General features: G+C 38.7%; 2 protein-coding genes across 2 annotated transcripts; both read right to left on the reverse strand.

Annotated features, from left to right (window-relative positions):
• Positions 1–759: 759 nt before the first annotated feature.
• Positions 760–11,643, reverse strand: LOC119909712. Its single transcript, XM_038727923.1, has 10 exons — positions 11,629–11,643; positions 7,955–9,833; positions 7,588–7,677; positions 6,282–6,332; positions 5,191–5,712; positions 3,423–3,496; positions 2,495–2,647; positions 1,260–1,420; positions 959–1,100; positions 760–855 (listed from the first exon to the last, which is right to left on the reverse strand). The coding sequence occupies exons 1-10, from the start codon at positions 11,641–11,643 to the stop codon at positions 760–762; spliced, it is 3,183 nt and encodes a 1,060-aa protein (XP_038583851.1).
• On the reverse strand, positions 9,696–18,980 carry LOC119909710. The gene is made up of 10 exons (XM_038727921.1): positions 18,846–18,980; positions 18,261–18,420; positions 17,830–18,022; positions 17,209–17,280; positions 15,122–16,925; positions 14,910–15,002; positions 14,027–14,140; positions 13,624–13,786; positions 13,116–13,307; positions 9,696–9,833 (listed from the first exon to the last, which is right to left on the reverse strand). Exons 1-9 carry the CDS (start codon positions 18,952–18,954, stop codon positions 13,184–13,186), a joined length of 2,832 nt encoding a protein of 943 aa, XP_038583849.1. The 5' UTR covers positions 18,955–18,980; the 3' UTR covers positions 9,696–9,833; positions 13,116–13,183.
• Between the last annotated feature and the right edge of the window lie 124 nt (positions 18,981–19,104).

Genomic DNA, 19,104 nt, shown 5'->3' on the forward strand with positions numbered 1-19,104 from the left:
GTACGTTTTTTGGAAGAAGCTAGCTTGGTATTCACAGTATGGAGGTCATTGCAGAGGATGTGACAAGACCGAAGAGGAAGCAAGGAAAAGACCAAACGAGTAAATATCAGACTGACTTTTACTCTATGGCGTGAGCTAAAAGAGCTGAAAGGATGCAGGACAGATATCACGCTGGCCATCTTGTTGTTGGACTAGTCAGCAAACGTATTAGCTGTTTGCTGTGTCTTGTGTTTTTGCGCTTGCTTGATGTTTAGCTGTCTGAGCAAAGTTATCAACACGAGCAAAATCAGTCAGAGGTTTCACATACAGAAGTTTAACCGCTAGCTGTAAATCTCGAGTTGATGTTACTTACTAGATAACACACTCGGACACTGGTAACGTAACTGAAACTGCTCTTGCATCAGTCACTGAGCTGGCCTTCTTTCTGTTCACATAGATGAAACTAGAAATAAATATTGTCACACTTGCTTGATGTTTGATTGTTTGCAAAGTTGTCAACTTACTAGTTTTTGATCGTACTGTAATCATAACGAATGCACATGAACAGCTGTCCTTATTTACGATGGCAGTGAATTACACTCCAAATAACACGCCAACCCGCACATATAACCATTTCTTACATAATGTCGCATTAAGTGACCATCATGTTAATATTTCTGCACCTCTTTGAACTCCTCCAGACATTCTTCCTTGCAGATCGTTTTGGTCTCTTCCTCCAGCATCAGCATGAGCGGTTTGTAGCAGGAGGAGCTGCAGTTCTCACAGACGCCCACGTTGTCCCTGCGGAAATTTTCTAAGCAGGAGTCGCTGCAAAAACTTGTGAACGGCCTTGTTCAGGGTCAACTCACATGTGGTCTGTGGAGGGGAAAAAAGGAGCAGTGAGTATGATGCAGTTTATAGTTAATATGAATGGTTTTGCTGACAATGTTTTGTAGTTGAAGAAAAAATGTTAGCTTACAGTGCAGGATTTGTTGCACATGCTGCAGCTCGACTGTGGGGGGGACTTAAAAGAGGTTAGGCAGGTCACACTGCAGAAGTCCTTCATAGTGCCCTTAACGTCCACTGCAGCCATGATGAGGTCCAGAGGCTGCGATATCGCCCTGCCAGAATGAAGAGGGGAGATTATAAACAGTTTGTTACAAAATGAACTGACACAAAGGAAACTACTACAACAAGGTTTTTTAGTACTACGTAGGCTACTACGTGCAAGAATAGAGGTGTAGTCCTGCAGGATGAAGTGATGTTTTTCAGCGACTCACTTGTGACAGTGATGACAGGTCTTGGGCACTGGTTTGTTGATGGGAAACATTTCAAATAAGCAGTTTTTGGAGCAGAAGACGTCCGTGAATCCCTTCTTCTGGTAAGCTGTTTGGCCCTTCAACATGGTCACCTTGCAGTGGGAGCAGGTCATCTCTATCGCCTGATCCGCAAGAGCGTAAATAAAGAACATGGATAATTTCATTTATCCTGCTTTGTTGGGCAACATTCATATACACAAATGCAAGCGTACTGAAGAGACACAAAGATATGAGATTCAAATAGAGCTGCATTAAGATACTGCAAAATAGTACAGGCGAGAAAAACCTTGAATGTGAAAACTTTTCTTCTTTTAACACTGTGACGATGTATTAAGGCCATTGAAGTAAAAAACAAACAAACAAAACATTAGAAAACTGAGGGAGGGGGTTAGATTCCCATAAGGTGGTAAATTTATGAGAAAAAAATTAATGAAAAGTGAACAAAATGAAAAGTGACTCATTTAAGTCACTATAATATATATATATATATATATATATATATATTTTCTCCCTTGGAGTATGATGCTGTTTTTTCTATCTAAGTCTGATACTGGCATTTCTGTTTTTTATTTTTATTGTTGATGAGTCTGATACTGCTTTGGCTACTCCTGTTTAAAGCTGTTCTTAACTTTGCTGTACTTTTCTATGCTTTGCTGTTATGTATGGTATTATTGTCTTTTAATTCCGTAGTTCTGTAAAGCACTTTGGTCAGTCAGTGGCTGCTATAAAACGTGCTATATAAATAAAATGAACTTGAACTTGAATGTGCTTGTGTTATAAAGGCTCTGTACTGTATTAAAAGCAGGTATGCAGATGTTAACAACAACAGACGTCACATATAAGCTACTTTCACCAACCAGTATTTTGAGATACTTCCTTCTGCCATCTTGCCCTTAAGCAGGTTAAACAACTGACAATTAATATTCAAATTATTTGGAAATGCAGATACATCAGTTGAAAGTTATAGTTTTCTCTTCCTTCCTGCCACATTGTACCGAGTAAATTATGCAACATTTGACCTCCTGCTCATACCAGCTTTGAATGAAGCTTCAAAGAATGTTTACTAATTCTTTCAAATTTTAGATGGTATGCACTCAGCTCAGATGACTTTATCATAATAAGGAGGTCACCAGGGTTATTTAAATTTCTTTTCAATTTAAATACTTTGTTCACGTGATGAACAGTATACTCTTTACCTTTGCAAAGCTGGGCTTGTTGATGTCTGTGGCAGTAGAGGATGTTAGGCAGCGCTTGCTGTTGTCCTGAATGGGCTGATCTGTCACCGGCCACTTGACAGAGTTGCACACGGATGATAACTGGGAAATGTGGACTGAAGTCTGCAACTTCTCCTACAACAAAAAAAAATTAAAATACCAAAACAACTGACTTTATACATTCTTGTCATTTATCATTTCCAGCTGTGAATAATCAAATTGAAGGCTTTACAGCATGAGCATGATCACGTCAGCACAAACATACTGCTGCGTGTGCAGTCACGAGTCCTGCCCTGCTTCCTGACCAGCGTCAGCTCTGGGAGATGCTAGCTAGCGCTAACCTCCTTCACCTCCTTATAACAGCACCTGTCACGTAGATGTCCTTTGATAATTAAGAAAAGGAAGCTAGCAAAGCGTTGAGTGTTTCCATGCTCTCACAGTGTGTGGGTGAAAATGATTAACGTAAGTACCGCACTGATATTAATAAATGTGTGACATGTTAGCAGCAGTGGTCATAATTCAGCAGCGGCGATGCACCAAATATAGGAGAACCGTATCTCTGGTATGTGCACTTCAACATTACCTTATCAATGATCTCTTAATTTAAAAACGTAAACCCAGCTTTAATAGTTGAGCATATTTACAGTAAAAACCTTTTCAGTGAACTATGAGGGCAAAAAACAATCAAAAACAAAATAATCGTTCATTAATCGTAATCGAGGTAAAAATGTTCAATTAATTGTGATTATGATTTTAGGCCAAATCATCCAGCCCCAATGTCAACAACACCAGATTGTGTGTGACGTGGTTGCCAAAAGTGTTTATATATATAAAAAGTTGCAATTCATACTTGTAAGTGTTGTTTTTATTATAATATTAGAAAACAAATGACAAGAAATGTGTTACTCACAATGTCCAGTTTTGGGATTAATATCTTCACTTCTTTCATTCCAGTCACTGCAGCTGAGAGTTTGTTCTTCTTTCCTATAAATAATGAAATCACATCGAGTGTACAGCCATGTTTTGTTATAGAGTTAAAATTCTACACTATTGGATGGATTGCCATGATATTTTCTTAGACATTCATGATCCTCAGAAGTAGGGCTGCACAATTTGGAGAAAAAGTCATATTGCGATTATTGTGAACAATATTGCGATTTGATTACAATGGAACAAATGGTACTATGAGTTTACTTTCTTAATTATCAAGGAATGCGCAAAACACTGACATTTTGAAATATGTATTTTTCAACTTGAACAAAGTTAAACAATATTTAACAATAACTAGTAAAACAGATGTAAAACAGAACAAGGGAAGTCTGTTGCTCTACGGAGGAGGCGGCTAGATGGAGCCTCTATCCACAAACTGGAGGAGGAACTGTACATGAGTGTATTAAATAAAGAGTATTATGTTAAGTTAATAGTTTATTGTTAGTATAAGAATAATATTTTAAATACTACATTAATTAGAATTTAATATAATAGTATACTTTTTTTACCACGTGTTGAATAATAAAACCAGTTATAGCCGTTTCATTTTTGTGGGTTGTTTTTAAAAATTAAATCCTTGTGCAAGCAAACGGCTCTACATCGGTCTCTAATTTTTTAATGCTAAGTACTAAGTCAATAATCATATGTTCAACATTTAATGATTTGCTGTAGCACATCAAACTACCTTTTGAACGATTAGCAGCGGGGAGGGGAGGGTGGTTACGGTAGGTTGTTGTCTTAAAAGTTACTTGCACACTGCTCATAAATAATTTTTCTCATGCAGGCTTATCTGTTTTATGAGTGTTACGGCAGAAAATTGTGTCCTCTTACATTTAATCTTTTATGTATGATCTTTAATATTATCATTATTATTACTATTAATGTTATAGATATTTATTGTGTTTTTTATCCTTAACCTTTCCTCTCCTTTACTCCTTATGTTGGTCTGTCCACATTTACTGGGGTTTAGGTCAGAGCTGTGAGATTGTTTTGGTGTTTTCCTCTCTTGTTGTTCCTCTCCTCTCCTGGAATGTTCATTCAAGGCTGAGAGAGGATCTCTGTTCCCCAAAACATAGAAACCTAGACTGTGTAAATGATAATGCATCCCTTTGCTCAAGGCCAGACGCCTGAAGCCGTCCTAGGCAGCAGGTCTCTGGACCAGCTGTATATGTGTTTTAGTACTTCTGTTTATTCTCTTTTGTTAAATAAATTCTTCAAAGACAACAGTTGGTTGTTACTCAATTCTTTGCTCAACCCCTCACCAGGAATATAATTTCCACGACAATGGGCACATGCGAGATCCCGGTGTGGGCGGAGATAATAAGCAGACTGCAGTGCACACAGAGAAGAAGTGTCACACACACTTCTTCTGTTTTATTAAATCGCACACTTTTTGCGGTTATGTTATCACACATGACGACATTGCGATTAGATTAATTGTACAACCCTACTCAGAAGGTGAAGCCTACCGACTTTGGTGATCTCTTAACTTTTCCTCTAGCACCACCATGAGGTTGACATTTTTAGTGAAATATCTCAACAGCTATTGGATGAATTGTTGTGAAATTTGCTTCAGATGTTCAAGATCCCATGTAAATAATAATAATAATAAAAAATTCTACAGACAAATTTGTACAGACTTTGGCAATCCCTTGACTTTCCCTCTAGAGGCACCAGATTTATTTTACCTGTATCGAAGATGGCAGAGGGACTCCTGCCGTCCACATCCGTCCAGTTATTTTGTTCGCTTCCTTTCTTTTCATCCTCATGGTTCTCTGTATCAGTGTCCATGGTCTCTTCAAGGTCTGCAACAGAGGTGTCCCTGTTAGGCGAGCCGTCGTTCTTGGGCGTTGCTGCTGAGCCGTTTGTGTCACCATCTCCATCTTCTTCCTCATTTCTGGGAATGTCCTCATCGGTGTCCATGTCAAAGTCCACATTCATGTCCTCGTCATAATCACTAAAACAAATGTCTGCTGCATCCTCCTTGCTACGCGACAGTGTTTCTTCAGGTGTGTTCACAGCACAGCTCGCAGGCATTTTCTCTGACCCGTCATCCTTCTCTGTTTTCACCTCATCGTTTTTCTCATCATTCGGCTCAGATTCCTCATCTTGACCCCCGTACCTTTTTGTCCTGCCTCGGCCACGTTTCTTCACGGAAGAAACTCTGGAAACTCCGCTGGGTTTTTTAGCTCGGGAAAAGGAGGAACGAGCTACAGGAGATAGAGGGACAGTTATGTGAGCAGATTATCTACTATTTACTTTTATTTATAACTAGTTTCATTCAGCCAGTGAAGTCTCAAATTTATTCTCAATTGGGTTGTTTTGGGTTTATCTTAAATCCACTGTAGATTAAAACTGTAGATCAAATAGATTTTCAGAGTCAATAAAAGCAAATATTTGTCACCAGCCAATGTCATACCAACTCCTGGTTAGTTAATAAAGGTCACATTTCAATCTGTAAATGTATCAAAATCACTCGTCAACAAATAAAGAGAAGTATCGAAATAACTTGTTTAGATAGATAACCACTCTTAGTTCATATTTTAGTTTTTGATTTATTTGGCCTCTTACTGTCCTATGCTGACAGCTGCTGATGTTAGTAGAAAAGTAAACACATGCAAACACAAAAACAGGCGCAACTAGCTCCATGGTCACCACACAAATATAAAAGAACCTCTTAACAAAACTTTGTGTGGTGAGTGTGAGCTGGAGTCTCATTAGATTACTAGTTGACAGTAATCTGTAGAGTCGTACTGGCAGCACAAGGCCTTTGCATTACCTTTGGATGTGGTGGCCTTGTCATGAGCAATGTCCCTCCCACGTTTTACATCTAAAAAGACAAAGAAAAGCGTCCTTTGGTACGGTAACTTAGCAAGTAGTTAACTAAAAAAGCTTAACTTAGAGATAGTCAGAGAGTTAAAGTTTCAGAATTGTCAATACAGCAGTTGCGTTATGCCGACTGTTTAAATGCCTGTTGATAAGCTGGCTGTCACGAGCTACACCTACGTATTTGATAGACATAAGCAGAACAGTAAAAGACAAATGCCCAAGAGGTTCTGGCAATGACATGAGGGAGGGAGAATTGATGGGGGAGAGATGACAGCGGACATGAGTATGTAAGTCTGCGTGTGAGAGTGTGTGTGAGAGACAGAGAGCACAGCACAGGCTAACTAAAACAGCAAGTTATTATTAACAACACTTTGTTTTAACTGTGTTATGTCTATGCTAGGGCAGGACTAAGAGAACAAGAAGTTAAATAAAATAGAAATATTTACTGCGGGTTTGAAGGGACGGGAGATAAAGCCGGGGAAAAGCGGAAGATTAGGTGCGTGCCGAACCGGGTTGGAAGACTGAGAGGCTGAACTCAGCAGGTCCAGAGCAGAATACGGGAATATTTTAAGACAGACGGGCGTCCAAAAAGATCAGACAGGATGAGCGCTATTGAAGCGATATTGTTATTATACGTGATCACTCTTAACTTTTATTATAGCCTACCACATGTTCTTCTTCTTCAACTGGCCTAATATAATGATTTAAATGTGTTCATTATGTTGTTGTAGCCTACAGTTTAGGCTACTGATTAATTTTAAAATGTAGGTTATTAGACTTTTTTGATCTGTAATGACATTAAGCAAATGTAAAATGAATAAACCCCGTAACTGCCACACATCTGTTGTCATCATTCAGTTTAAAGAGGGCTTCATTATGTGTTCCCTTTGATGCAAACTGGAGCATTACGTTCACTGCTGTGAGCGGAGTCAGGCGCGTGAAAAATAAACAAAAGAACCTCAACATTCAAATCTCAAAATTAAAAATCGAATGTGTACAAAATGATGAAATATTTGAATATTCGGTCCTAGTATGTAGCACTGCAAATGTTGTATAACAGGCCTGGATTAGGTAGAGACAAACAAATTTATCATAGGGTTCCTTGTTAGTTCAGAAATATACCTTTATATGCAACAAAATCTTTGAAAATGTTTAATTAATCTGTCTTAATTCAGATTTATTACAGGGTAATCTACTCTGAAAGAACATATAATACAGATCAATGGGTAGTAGAAGAGTTATTGCCTATTACGTACCACCCAGCTGAAAACTGCTTTCTGGTTCTTCATTTTCCTCAGCGTCACTGTTTTCGAGGCTGTCGTGCTCCACATCCAGCTCCAGTTCATCTTCAAAGGAAAGCAAACTATGTATACATCTGTACTCCCAGTAGCACGGGGTGATATGTTTTCAACTATCAAGACATTAATACAAGAATCTTGATATCACAATTTCTTTAAGACTAAAACTTTAATAATCAATATTTTGTTTATTTGATTTGAATAATCAGATTAAAATATGATTCATGGATTATAATTGCATTTTGTGAAAATTCAATGTAAAAATAACCTCGGGTCATTTATAAGAAACTCCACAGGAAACCTTAAACTACTGAACTGAACATACCTGCAACCTCAATCTCCTCAAGAGATTTTCCTTCAAATCTTTCAAGACATTCATTCTCCATTGCCGATAGTAGCTCCAAGATTTTTGCTATGTCAACAGCTGCTTCTGGCGTCTGATAATACTCGCTGTCGGTCCGAATGTCACGGCCCAGTAGTCTGGCCAACTGATCAAGCTCGTCATTTGTGAGGCTCAGAATCTGGAAAACTCTTGCAACGTGCCTCCGAAAAAACGTAGACCTGAGGTTCGCCGGGTTCTTTGCACCACACCGAGCTACGAAAGTGTTGATGCACTGGTGTCCGTGGTAGAAGCTTGTACATGTGGCAACAGGTCTTGCGAATAAGAAGGGATTGTTATTATGTACACCACATGCCTCTCTCTTGTTCACAAGCAGTGTTATTGCAGAGAGTAGTTTAGGGGTCAACGTAACGGCAACTTTTTTATCTTTGTCATTCCTTAGATTGATCTTCACAGTGTTCTTGGACAGAATTTGCTCAAACTGTGACTGGTAAACAGCAGCGTCTTCATGAAGCTCAGTCTCATCCCTTTCCTTAAATGACTTGATTGTTACTTTGGAAACGTCTACATTGTTTCTGTTTAAGAGTGACACTTGTGCAGCGGTCACTCTGAGAAGTGCATTGTAGACCGGAGGACTTTCATACATCGTCAGGCTTTCAACTGCAGACGCTGCCGTCTTCTCCACGCACTGGTAGAAAAGCTGCACGTCCTGTATGAACGACATGGTTTGTGGTTTGTTGACTCTTGATTTCGATTTGACGACAGAGCTCCATTCTTCTGCACACAACTTCATAAATGTCTCCGCTTCATGTGTCGTCTCTTCATCTGCCTCCGCTTTCAAAGCCCTGGCGAAGATAATTTGACCAATTTTCTTGAGCGAATTTCCCATTTTAAGCATAAGACTTGGTCTGTCACAGGACTTTATCTCTTCATTGAAACCAGCGAGCTCTCTGACAGCTTCAACCACTTTGCTGAAGTTTTCGGGTTTGACTGCATCTTCAAAGCTACTAATTGATTTTGTCCTCAATTTTAACAGGAGTCTCCCCATAAGCCTCAGCCTGTGTGGGATGTGGTCTCGTCGGTTTGTTTTACCTTCATTCATGTGGCACAAACACTGTGCCAGCAGCAGTATATGGGGATCACTCTCAATTACAGATGCAATCTCATCTTTCTTCAGTTTCGTCAATACCTCCCTCACATCTGATGAGATTTCTTTGAGGTCTGTTGACTCGGCAGCAGCAATCAAAGTTAAGACTTTAGTCTTGCCAACTCCTGGAAGTTTTGAGGATTTATTTGAAGCACACCTTTGCATGTGTCGCCACATGTCCTTACGGCTATACATGCCTTTACAATATAGACAGAGTGCATATGTTTTAACAGCGGTGGACATGTTTGATTTTCTTCTTTTCACTTTCAGTTCTCCACAGTGGGTCTTCAAAACCATTTGATTGTGTTTGTAATTTCCTCTGTTTCGTAACTTATCCAGTAGGATATTTCGTTCCTTAGAGTATAGGGGGAGTGCAAACACTTCAGCTATTTCGTCCTCTTCATTTCTGTGGGTGAAAAGGTGACGGGAAATTTTTGATTGAGCTTTACCGCAAACGTAACAATAATTTTTGTTGGTGCGGGAAGTGCCTTCCGGCTCTCCATCAGATGTAAAATCATCAGAGCTGTAATCATCGTCACTATCCTGCTGGATGCACGAGGCATCAACGGGTTGCTGCACAAAGCTCTGCTGTTCAGAAGAATCTGGATCTGGGTTGTTGTTTTTAGATCCATCATCGCTACTTGGTTCACCTTCAGGTACATAATCGTCATCAGAGCAGGATTCTGCAGAAGTGGAGGATCCAGCAGAGTCCTCAGCCTGCAATTATGAACAAGCAATTTTATACACATATCCAAAACAAGTTTGTGTAACATTACCCTCAATGTGCAAATTCTTAAGACTGTAGTAATTTCAGCTTCATTCAATACTCACATTTTCTTTAAACTTGTGTTTAACTTTGTTTTGCTTGATCTGTTCTCGTATCTGTCTCACTGTGGTTTGAGGTAGACCGGAGTAATGAACATACTTGTGCTGCTATTTCAGTGTGTCATTTTAAGCCACATTTATTATTAGCGGTTAACAAGAGTCCCGCAGCAGATACCTACACCTACTTGATTTAATTAGAGTACGGGAGATTACTGACTTGCACTCGTTGTGTTCACGTTGTGTAGGGCTAAAGCAGAAAGTTTGCAGAAGAGATGGCTTTGTTAGATCACTAAAAAAGGAGAAGATAACAGAGTCTTCAACTTCCTTAATGTTGCACCAGCAGACAGTTGCAAATGACCTCTTAAATTGTGTAGAGTAATCTGACAATTTAATCTGATATTTACATAAACAAGTATTTTTTGTGTGTAGGTATTTACAATAGTCAGTGAGTTAAGCCTCTTACTTCATGGTGTCTCCGTCTCACACTTGATGTCATTCATATTCAATAACATCAGAATAATATGAAATACGTTGACATACGAACACTTCATGGCCACATAACTTTACAGTAAGTACATCTAAATCATGGAATTTTATGTTAAAGATGTGCAACGTGGGCGCGCACAGAATAACTTGCGCACTGCTGAGTAGCAAAATCCAGCAATTCCAGTGACTGTGGCCTCTTACCCATAGAGCTCACTGGGACAGACCTGTTAATCTGGACACACTGTCAATCAACAAAGCCCTGCCTGCCAGCTGGATTTAAAGGGTTTAATAAACTACTTCACATAGCAAAAAGCTCAGGAGAGAGTGCAAATAATGCAAGTACAACTTATTATTTATTTGACTAGTAATCAATCTACACACTTGAGTTTTGTTTATAATGCCTATGAGCAGACATGAAACATTTTGTTATGTCAAAGTGGTGCCCTGTCAGTTAAGTTTTGTTTTAATCTCCTATGAAGTAGGCATCTCTATAACCGTCTTAGTCTTGGTATTGTGACTCTTCTAGTTTATAGAATGATGTCTGATTTCATTTAGTTTAGGTGTCAACTGTGCAGTGCATTTCGCAGAGGCAGGTTGTTTTATAGCTGCAATCTTTAACTTCTTTAATTTGTTACTGACATTATGCCACTGTGACGGGAGGTCCCTCCATGACCATCTTTAACTTGGGCCCGGGCAAAGTCATTTCGCCCCTAACAAGCACCCAATCAGTTCTTGCGGTCCACAGGAGAAGTTACATTTTTGAGGAGATCATTTGCAGCTTAGCATAACGCAACTTAATATTTTCACATCCATATCTCAATCTTTAGTGCTCCTGAAGCCAGACAAGCCACAGTGAGTGAATACACACAGGCTGCACAAAGCAACTTCTGCCACTCTGGATCTTTAGCTCTTACATCAACAGAAACAGGAACAGGGGTCAGTCAACTGTCTGACAACAAGATGAATAGAAGTCCAGTAATCACTGGTGTTTAGCTCTGGTCAACCAACTCCTGAGAAAAATGTCTGCTCTTTGTTTTGCTAATGTTCACGGTCACTTGTTTGGGGTACATGCTGTTTCCACCACCACAGCTCACGGAGTGGTCCGCTAACACCTAAAAACTACCGGTGTTATGCAGAGTTCCTGGCAGTTTAACGTCAAGATGATATAAAATATTACTGTAAGGTTGCAGCCGGAGTTTACCTGACTTTTCAACATGTTGCGGGATGCTGTGTCTACATACTCGCTCGAGCTTGAGCACGTGTACTACAGGCAGAGTGGGCGTGTCTGCAGCGCCAGGAGAGACGTAGCTTCAAACCACACAAGCGCTTCCTCGGTTTGTCAACAAAGCAGACGCACTTTGCGAACTATGTAATATGAGCCCATGGACACCACAAAGCCTGTCTGTTAAAGAGGTTTCAAATCCACGCAAACCAAGGGAGGCAACACGACAGCATTTCCCCCGACAGACATGTCAAACGAGAGTGATTCATTGTGTGACAAGCAAACATTTTTAGCATCGGAGTTTGACGAGGAAATGAAGGGCGATGTTCAATTTGTCTTAGTTTAGCCAAGCTTACCCAAGTGGCAAACATCTCTACTTTAAAATACAACGTTAACTTTACCAGAACATGCAAGCTGCAAAAAAAAAAATAAAAAAAAAAATCAGGCAGTATGCAGATAAACAACACAAATTATGAGTCATTTATAATGAAATCACTACTGGTATTGGTGATCGTGGCCGACATGGCATGTACATTTTTGTCAATTGTTTATATTAGAGCGCAGACCTTCCTGAAGGAGGTGTATTGAGTCGTGACTGTTTAATAAGTGATATTTGGTTGCAAATACATAAAGTTAACTATCAAAGATATCAGATTACTGCATACCATGTAAAAGCTTTCATAACAATGACCTTGATCTATTTATCTACAGTAATCTAATTATTAATGTACTAATTCATTGTCAAAAACATACCTACAAGTATGAAAAATAACAAGTCCTCAGCACATAACTACACTTAAATTTATCATGAAAATAATTAACCTAAATGACATTAACTTTAAGTCAGGTGGCCCTGGTTATAAAGCTCAAACTCAGGATTATCATCATGTTCACTACAGTAGTGATTTAAAGTAGACTGAACAGGCATGACTCAATACACTTCCTCGGCAGAAGTCTGTGTTTTACTGAGGGCATTTTCTTGTTTTCTTTCTTTGTTTCGTCAAATTATATATAAAAGATGACAATTAATGATAACAGGCTCTCAAAAGCTCTACAGCAGATATAATATTTTCAGTTTTTTAATTAATGAAATATAATAATTTATTATTCCATTAGATTTTTGCTGTGGCATTGTTTCAATATCAAAGTCACCATTTTTGTATCGTGACAACACTAATTCCCACCACTTTATCAGTTTATTGGGTGCACCTACACAATCTAAAGCAAAAGAATACACTTACAAGTCCCACCTTTGCAAAGCTTATTAAGTTCAGATAGAGATATTCAGATTCAAGGTGTTGTATTGGACTATACTGGAATAATTTTTAAGAATATTTTGTCATTAACTTGGGAAGCAGAACAGTAAACACATTTGTAGACACATCTACACTAGATGTCAATAGATACTTATTACATTTATTACATAGTAGAAAAAAAGCAAGACACTTTGCAGAAAATAAACCTACCGTTGAGCGCCACGGGTAAGAGGATTCCCCATAGTTGTAAGTTATCTCCTCGCCTGGAGATATTTCTTTCACTGCAAACAGGCACAAGTGTGGCTTTCCCTTAAAACAACTGTCCTCATTTCACAGTTGGGACTTATGTGATCGTCATTCACGAGTCTTCCGAGGGTCCCATCCTCTTTCGAAGCATCAACGCTGCAAGTAAAACACTCTTAATGAAACTTCCACCGGTCTTAAAACCACTCTTATCACCGACTGGGACTGATTGAAAATGGATGTTAAAATATTGTATCTTAGGTCATCTTTCTGCACACACACAAGAAATTCATGCAGCATGCATAACAGGAGGTAGTGAAAAACTGAGTTTGACTTGATGCTGCTATGCTTCTTCCTTTGTTTTTGTTTTTTACATCAATCTTTATCTTGGGTTTTGTAAAGATTCTCTATAACAGAAGCCAATATAGGACCATTTAATGCTGCTCCTTGAAAGAAAAAAAAGCAGTAAACTCACCGCCAGTTTGTTCCAATCCATGAGAAGTCAAACAAGTAATTTTTCAGAGAATCACCACATTTCTTTCTCCTGGTTTCTTTGTGAGAGATGGCAGAGATTATCCCACGATACTCAACGACAAAGGTGGACGGTTCAATGGGTTGATGGGTAAACACACCTCTCCCTGTAAATGCAAGAATAAATACAATAGTCCAAGTTATATCCAATCATTGTCTAAACATCCCATTGATAGGCTGGAAGGAAAACCTCCTATTTACCAGTGGATATTGGCTTCAAGCTCATTACAGGATATATCACTTGTTATTTTTCCGTTTTCACAGAGCTAAGAGAATCATTTTTCTTATTTAAGGAAATCTCGACTTAAATGAGAATACCTGTTAAAAAGTAAATAAAAAGTAAAAACCTTTTATGGGGTCAATGAACCTTTCTTCCAGGAAGCCTTTGTCTCTGCAAACCTTTATGTGCTCCAGGGCATCTTGCTCAGGAGTCAGTTGTGTGCCTTCTTGTTCCACAGCATCTGGAAATGTTATCAAAACAATGTATAAATATTAAAGCAAAAGCAAGACCAACAGTGGTCTCATGCACAAACCCTGCATTTGTTTTGGAAAACAGAAGACGACATGTTTAACTGGTTTTAAGCATGCCATCATACATGGTAGATTTCTGGTTTAAAGAAGTACTCCATTTTATTATACATTTGGTTATTGTTGCAGACACATTATTTGAAATAACACTGTTCCAGACAGCACAACTAAAGTTTCATGAACCACCAAAACAACATGAGGTAAAACTACAAGTTAAATAATATAAAATATTTTTTTTATTGATTTATGAGGCACTTTGTGACATGTGGTCTAAAAAACAGTTCTTATTTATTTCTTGAATGTATAGCATTTGTGATACGTAAAATATTTGGCAAGCTGGTTTGGATGATTGCAAATAATTTAAAAATCCTTACCTCATGCAACCTGTGTCAGACTTCTTAACACTCTTCTTCTGTGGTGTCTTTACATTACACTGTCCTTATTCTACATTAATCCCCAATAACCTCATCATGATTTCTATGGTTTCTTTTATTTGTGTTTCCTTCAGATCAGTAATTAATATCAATAACATGAAATAAAATATTTCGAATTATTTAGTCTGTATTAAAATTGTCAAAAGGCACAAGTAGCAATGCACATTATCAACTTCAGTGTCACTTGCTATCTCTGAAAAGAAATCTATTCAACAAAAAAAAAAACTACTATTACAGGAAAATATGTACGGGGATCCTCACAACCTACCACTCTGCTGACATGAAAGATCTGATTCTTCATTTTCCTCCTCAGCGTCACTGTTTTCAGGGTTGCCCTGCTCCACATCTGGCTCCAATTCATCTTGAATAAAAAGAAAGTATGATTATACGTACAGCATGAGTCATTCAGATTTTAAGAAATTATTTGTTTTTACTAAACAAGCACTGGCAGGACAGACGTGTATTACACTGGACACGTACCTTCAATCTCAATTTCCTCCAAAGAGTTTCCTTTGAATCTTTCAAGAGAACCCTTTTCCATTGCCAAAAGAAGTTTAGCTATTTTTGCAAGATCCACAGCTGCTTCTGGCAACCGATAATAGTCCCTGTCAGCCCGGATGTCATGGCCCAGTAGTTTAGCAAGGTGATTGAGCTCATCGTTCTCCAGGTTGAGAATCTGGAAGACTCTTGCAATGTGCTTGTGAAGATGCACCGACCGGAGATGTTCTGGGTTCTTTGCGCGACATAGCCTGGATATAGCCCTGATGCAGATCCTTCCGTGGAAGTGGCTTGTAGCAGAAGCGTCAGGCTTTGCAAACAAGTAAGGATTGTCTTGATGTACACCACATGTTTTCCTCTTGCTCATGAGCAGTGTTAATGCACTGACAAGGTCAGAGGTCAACAAGACAGGAACGTTTTGGCCAGTCATTTTCTCGATATTGATTCTGATGAAGTGCTTGGACAACACTCGGGTAGCGTCATCCCTCTCCTGGAATGTCTTCAGTGTCATTTTCGAAACTTCAGGGGCACATTTGTTTAAGACTGACGCTTGTGCAAGTATCACTCTGCAAAGTGCACCGTAGACCTGTGGGCTCTCACTCACTGTCAAGTTTTCAGTGGCAGAAGCCGATGTTGTTTCCAGGTACTTGTAGAAGACCTGCACGTCACGTGTGAACGGTATGGTAGACGGGTTGTTTACTTTTTGTCCACTCAACGAAGCGAGAGCTGTGTGGGAGACAAGCTCACTCCATTCCTTTGCACACAATTTCATGAATGTCTTTGCGTCGCTCATCATCTGCTCATTGCCATCATGTTTAGAGAGGACAATGGTACCTATCTTTTTGAGTGAATGTCCCAATTTCAAAGCAAGACTTGGTTTGTTGTAGCCCTGCAGCTTTTCATTGAAACCAGCAATGTCTTTGACAGCCTCAACAACTTTGTAGAAGTTTCTGGGTTTGATAGCATCTTCGAAGCTAAATACTGACTTTTTATGCAGCGCTAACAAAAGTCTTCCCATTTCTCGCAGCTTCTGTCTGATGTAATCATGTTTATTTGGATTATTTCTATACTTCTCGCACAGATACTGTGCCAGCTGTATTATAAGGAAATCATTTTGAACTGCAAATGCAATCTCATCTTGATTCATTGTTAGCAGCATCTTCCACACACCAGAAGGGAGTTTGTGGGAGAATGGTGAATCTGCAAGAGCCATCTCACTTAAGACTCTTGTCTTGTCACCAGTTGCAGAGTTTGATGTCGTCTTTGATTGACATCTAGCTACATGCCTCCACATCTCCTTACGTTTGAACATGCCTTTACAATATAGACAATGCACGTATGTTTTAGCACTGGCGGTGCTTGTTGGTCGTCTTCTTAGTTTTAATGGTCCACTTTTATTCTTCATCACCTCTTGATTATGTTTGTAATTTCCCCTGTTCCGTAATACATCAAGTAATCTTTTTCGTTCCTTGGAGAGTTTGGGAAATGCAAAAGCTTCAGCAATTTCAGGCTCTTCATTAGCATGCCTTAAAAGATGTCGAGCGATTTTAGTGAAACCTGCCCCGCAAACATAACAGTAATTTTTACAGGTGTAGGAAGAGTCCATGGGCTTTCGTACAGGCCTGCTGGGCTCATATTCTTCATCCGAGTTGAGTTCATCGGGACTGAAAGCAGCCTCGTCCTCCAGCTGACTGTTAGTGTTGGCAAAACTGTCCTTATCCTGACTTGGTCCACTGTCAGGTAGTTCGTCATCATCAGACTTTTCAAAGCTGGAACCTGCTGAGTCCTATAGAATTATACACAGAAAACAAGCAATCTACTAGACTGTTCAGAGTAGATACATAACCTAGCTCTGTCCAAAGGTTCTCATCACCTCTAAAACTCACTAATAAACAGCAGAGATTCCAAGAGGCTACTGAAACCACACTTTTTTTTAAATTGAGCTTTAGTTGTGTACAAAAGCAGTGTGTGTACAAAAGCAGTGTGTTTACATGTTGCTAATACTGCCTCATTTACTGGAGTGTGAACTGTAACAGCTGCTCAAAGCATTAATTTAGTCTTTTACATACCCCTTCAGTCCTTGGTGTTGATGAAGTAGCATTAAAGCCTGTGTTTGAGGTACTCGATCCATCATAGGAGTCCTGTAAAATGCCAAGTGTGTGTGTGTGTGTGTGTGTGTGTGTGTGTGTGTGTATACATATATATATTAAAAAATATAATAAAATCGTGAAAGTCTGAAATAAAAAAATTGATTTTAAAAATACATTTCATTTTTTAAAATTTTATTTCATCCTGCTTCTTTCAATAATAATCAACTTATGGGCAATTTTTATTATTCAAGCGATTAACGCCAATTGTCCCAAAGGCCATTACACAAAGTGCCCCATTTATTAATTACAACAAACGTAACACGGCCAATTATGAGACTGTCTGAATAAGCAGATACAATTTAATGGAAATATCTGTGACAATCACATACTACATCCTCCAAATTAAAAAACAAGTCGAATCAACACTTCTCTAAAACACTTTACACAAAAAATAGAGTTATAATATTAATGGAAATAGGATTTATTGCAGGAATGTTGTATTAGACAGCATTGATTTAGCAATGTGTACCTAATAAAAGTAACAAGTGACTGTAATTCTAATTAAAAAAATCAAAAGTTCCTTCTATAACAAAAACCTACCGTTGAGCGCCACGGGTAAGAGGAGTCCCCATAGTTGTAAGTTATCTCCTCGCCTGGAGATATTTCTTTCACTGCAAACAGGCACAAGTGTGGTTTTCCCTCATACACAACTTTCTTCATTTCACAGTTGGGACTTATGTGATCGTCATTCACGAGTCTCCCAAGGGTCCTATCATCTTTCGAAGCATCAACACTGCAAGCAAAATACCCTTAATGAAACTTCTACCACTCTTGACTGCACACCATATAAGTCTGTGTGTGTGTATTAAATTATTTTTGCAACCGTCCTACTTTATACTGCAACTGATGAACAATTTCCATTGGGAAAAATAAATTCTAGCCTATCTTATATTGTCTTCTTATAAAATAAACTGTAGAAAACCTAACCAGGCTCTTTATGACAAAATTGAAAAAACAAGCAAATAACTTACCACCAGTGTGCTCCTTTCCATGAAAACTCAAACAAAAAATTGTTCAGAGTATCACCACATTTCTTCCTAGACGATGTGTCTTTGTGAGAAACGATATTCCCCCGATATTCAACAACAAACATGGATGGTTTAATGGCTTTGTGGGTGAACACTCCTCTCCCTAGAAAAGCAAAGATTAACAAGAAAACATTAATCCAGTGTAATGCAGGTCCAATTGCCAAAACCAATCGTTATTTGCATGACCATTGTTTTACTTTAACCAAACAAATATATAAAAATAGTATTTTTTAAGTCTTTTACTATGAAGTAATTCACATTTTCCATCAGTTTGCATTGTCCAACTCTAAACTGGGTTGCCATTCATTTTAAGTCTGAATACCCATGCTTGATAAATATACAAAATCTTTTAACTTGATTATAAAGCACCAATGTTTAGTTTTGTGCATCTTAGTTGGAAGGCACTTCCAATCATTAACACAGTAAATGTATTGAAGCACATCTACAGTAAACGGAAAATAATTCTGAAGGACACCAGAAATCCCTTCAATATCAATACAGCGAGTGCTCTCAGAAATGTAACCCTACCTTTAGAAGAGTCTATAAACCTTTCCTCCAGGAAGGGTTTGTCTTTACAAGCAACTATGTGCCCGAGGGCATCTTGCTCAGGAGTCAGTTGCCTTCTCTTCTTCTCCATGACATCTGGAAAGTTTTTCAAAGATACTAATTTAGGTTTGGATGATATGAGATCTACTGAGCATAATGTTCTTTGCAAAAACAAGAGGCACAAAATAGCATGTTTGGCAGAATATTATAAAAGTATTTTAATCACTTGCTGCTTCCAAGC

Source organism: Micropterus salmoides, unplaced genomic scaffold, assembly GCF_014851395.1.
Source record: "Micropterus salmoides isolate LMB-PRFRI ecotype aquatic unplaced genomic scaffold, ASM1485139v1 Ms_hic_scaffold_1845, whole genome shotgun sequence".
NCBI lineage: Eukaryota > Metazoa > Chordata > Actinopteri > Centrarchiformes > Centrarchidae > Micropterus > Micropterus salmoides.

Coding starts and splice junctions, on each gene's coding strand:
- LOC119909712 (XM_038727923.1), bottom strand. Junction 2,648..3,422: donor TAATCCCAAAACTGGACATT/GTGAGTAACACA, acceptor TTTTTGTTGTAG/GAGAAGTTGCAGACTTCAGT. Junction 1,101..1,259: donor ACCTGTCATCACTGTCACAA/GTGAGTCGCTGA, acceptor TCATTCTGGCAG/GGCGATATCGCAGCCTCTGG.
- LOC119909710 (XM_038727921.1), bottom strand. CDS start 18,954: ATGGAGAAGAAGAGAAGGCAACTGACTCCTGAGCAAGATGCCCTCGGG. Junction 15,003..15,121: donor GGAGGAAATTGAGATTGAAG/GTACGTGTCCAG, acceptor TTTTTATTCAAG/ATGAATTGGAGCCAGATGTG. Junction 14,141..14,909: donor TCTTTCATGTCAGCAGAGTG/GTAGGTTGTGAG, acceptor TAACATTTCCAG/ATGCTGTGGAACAAGAAGGC.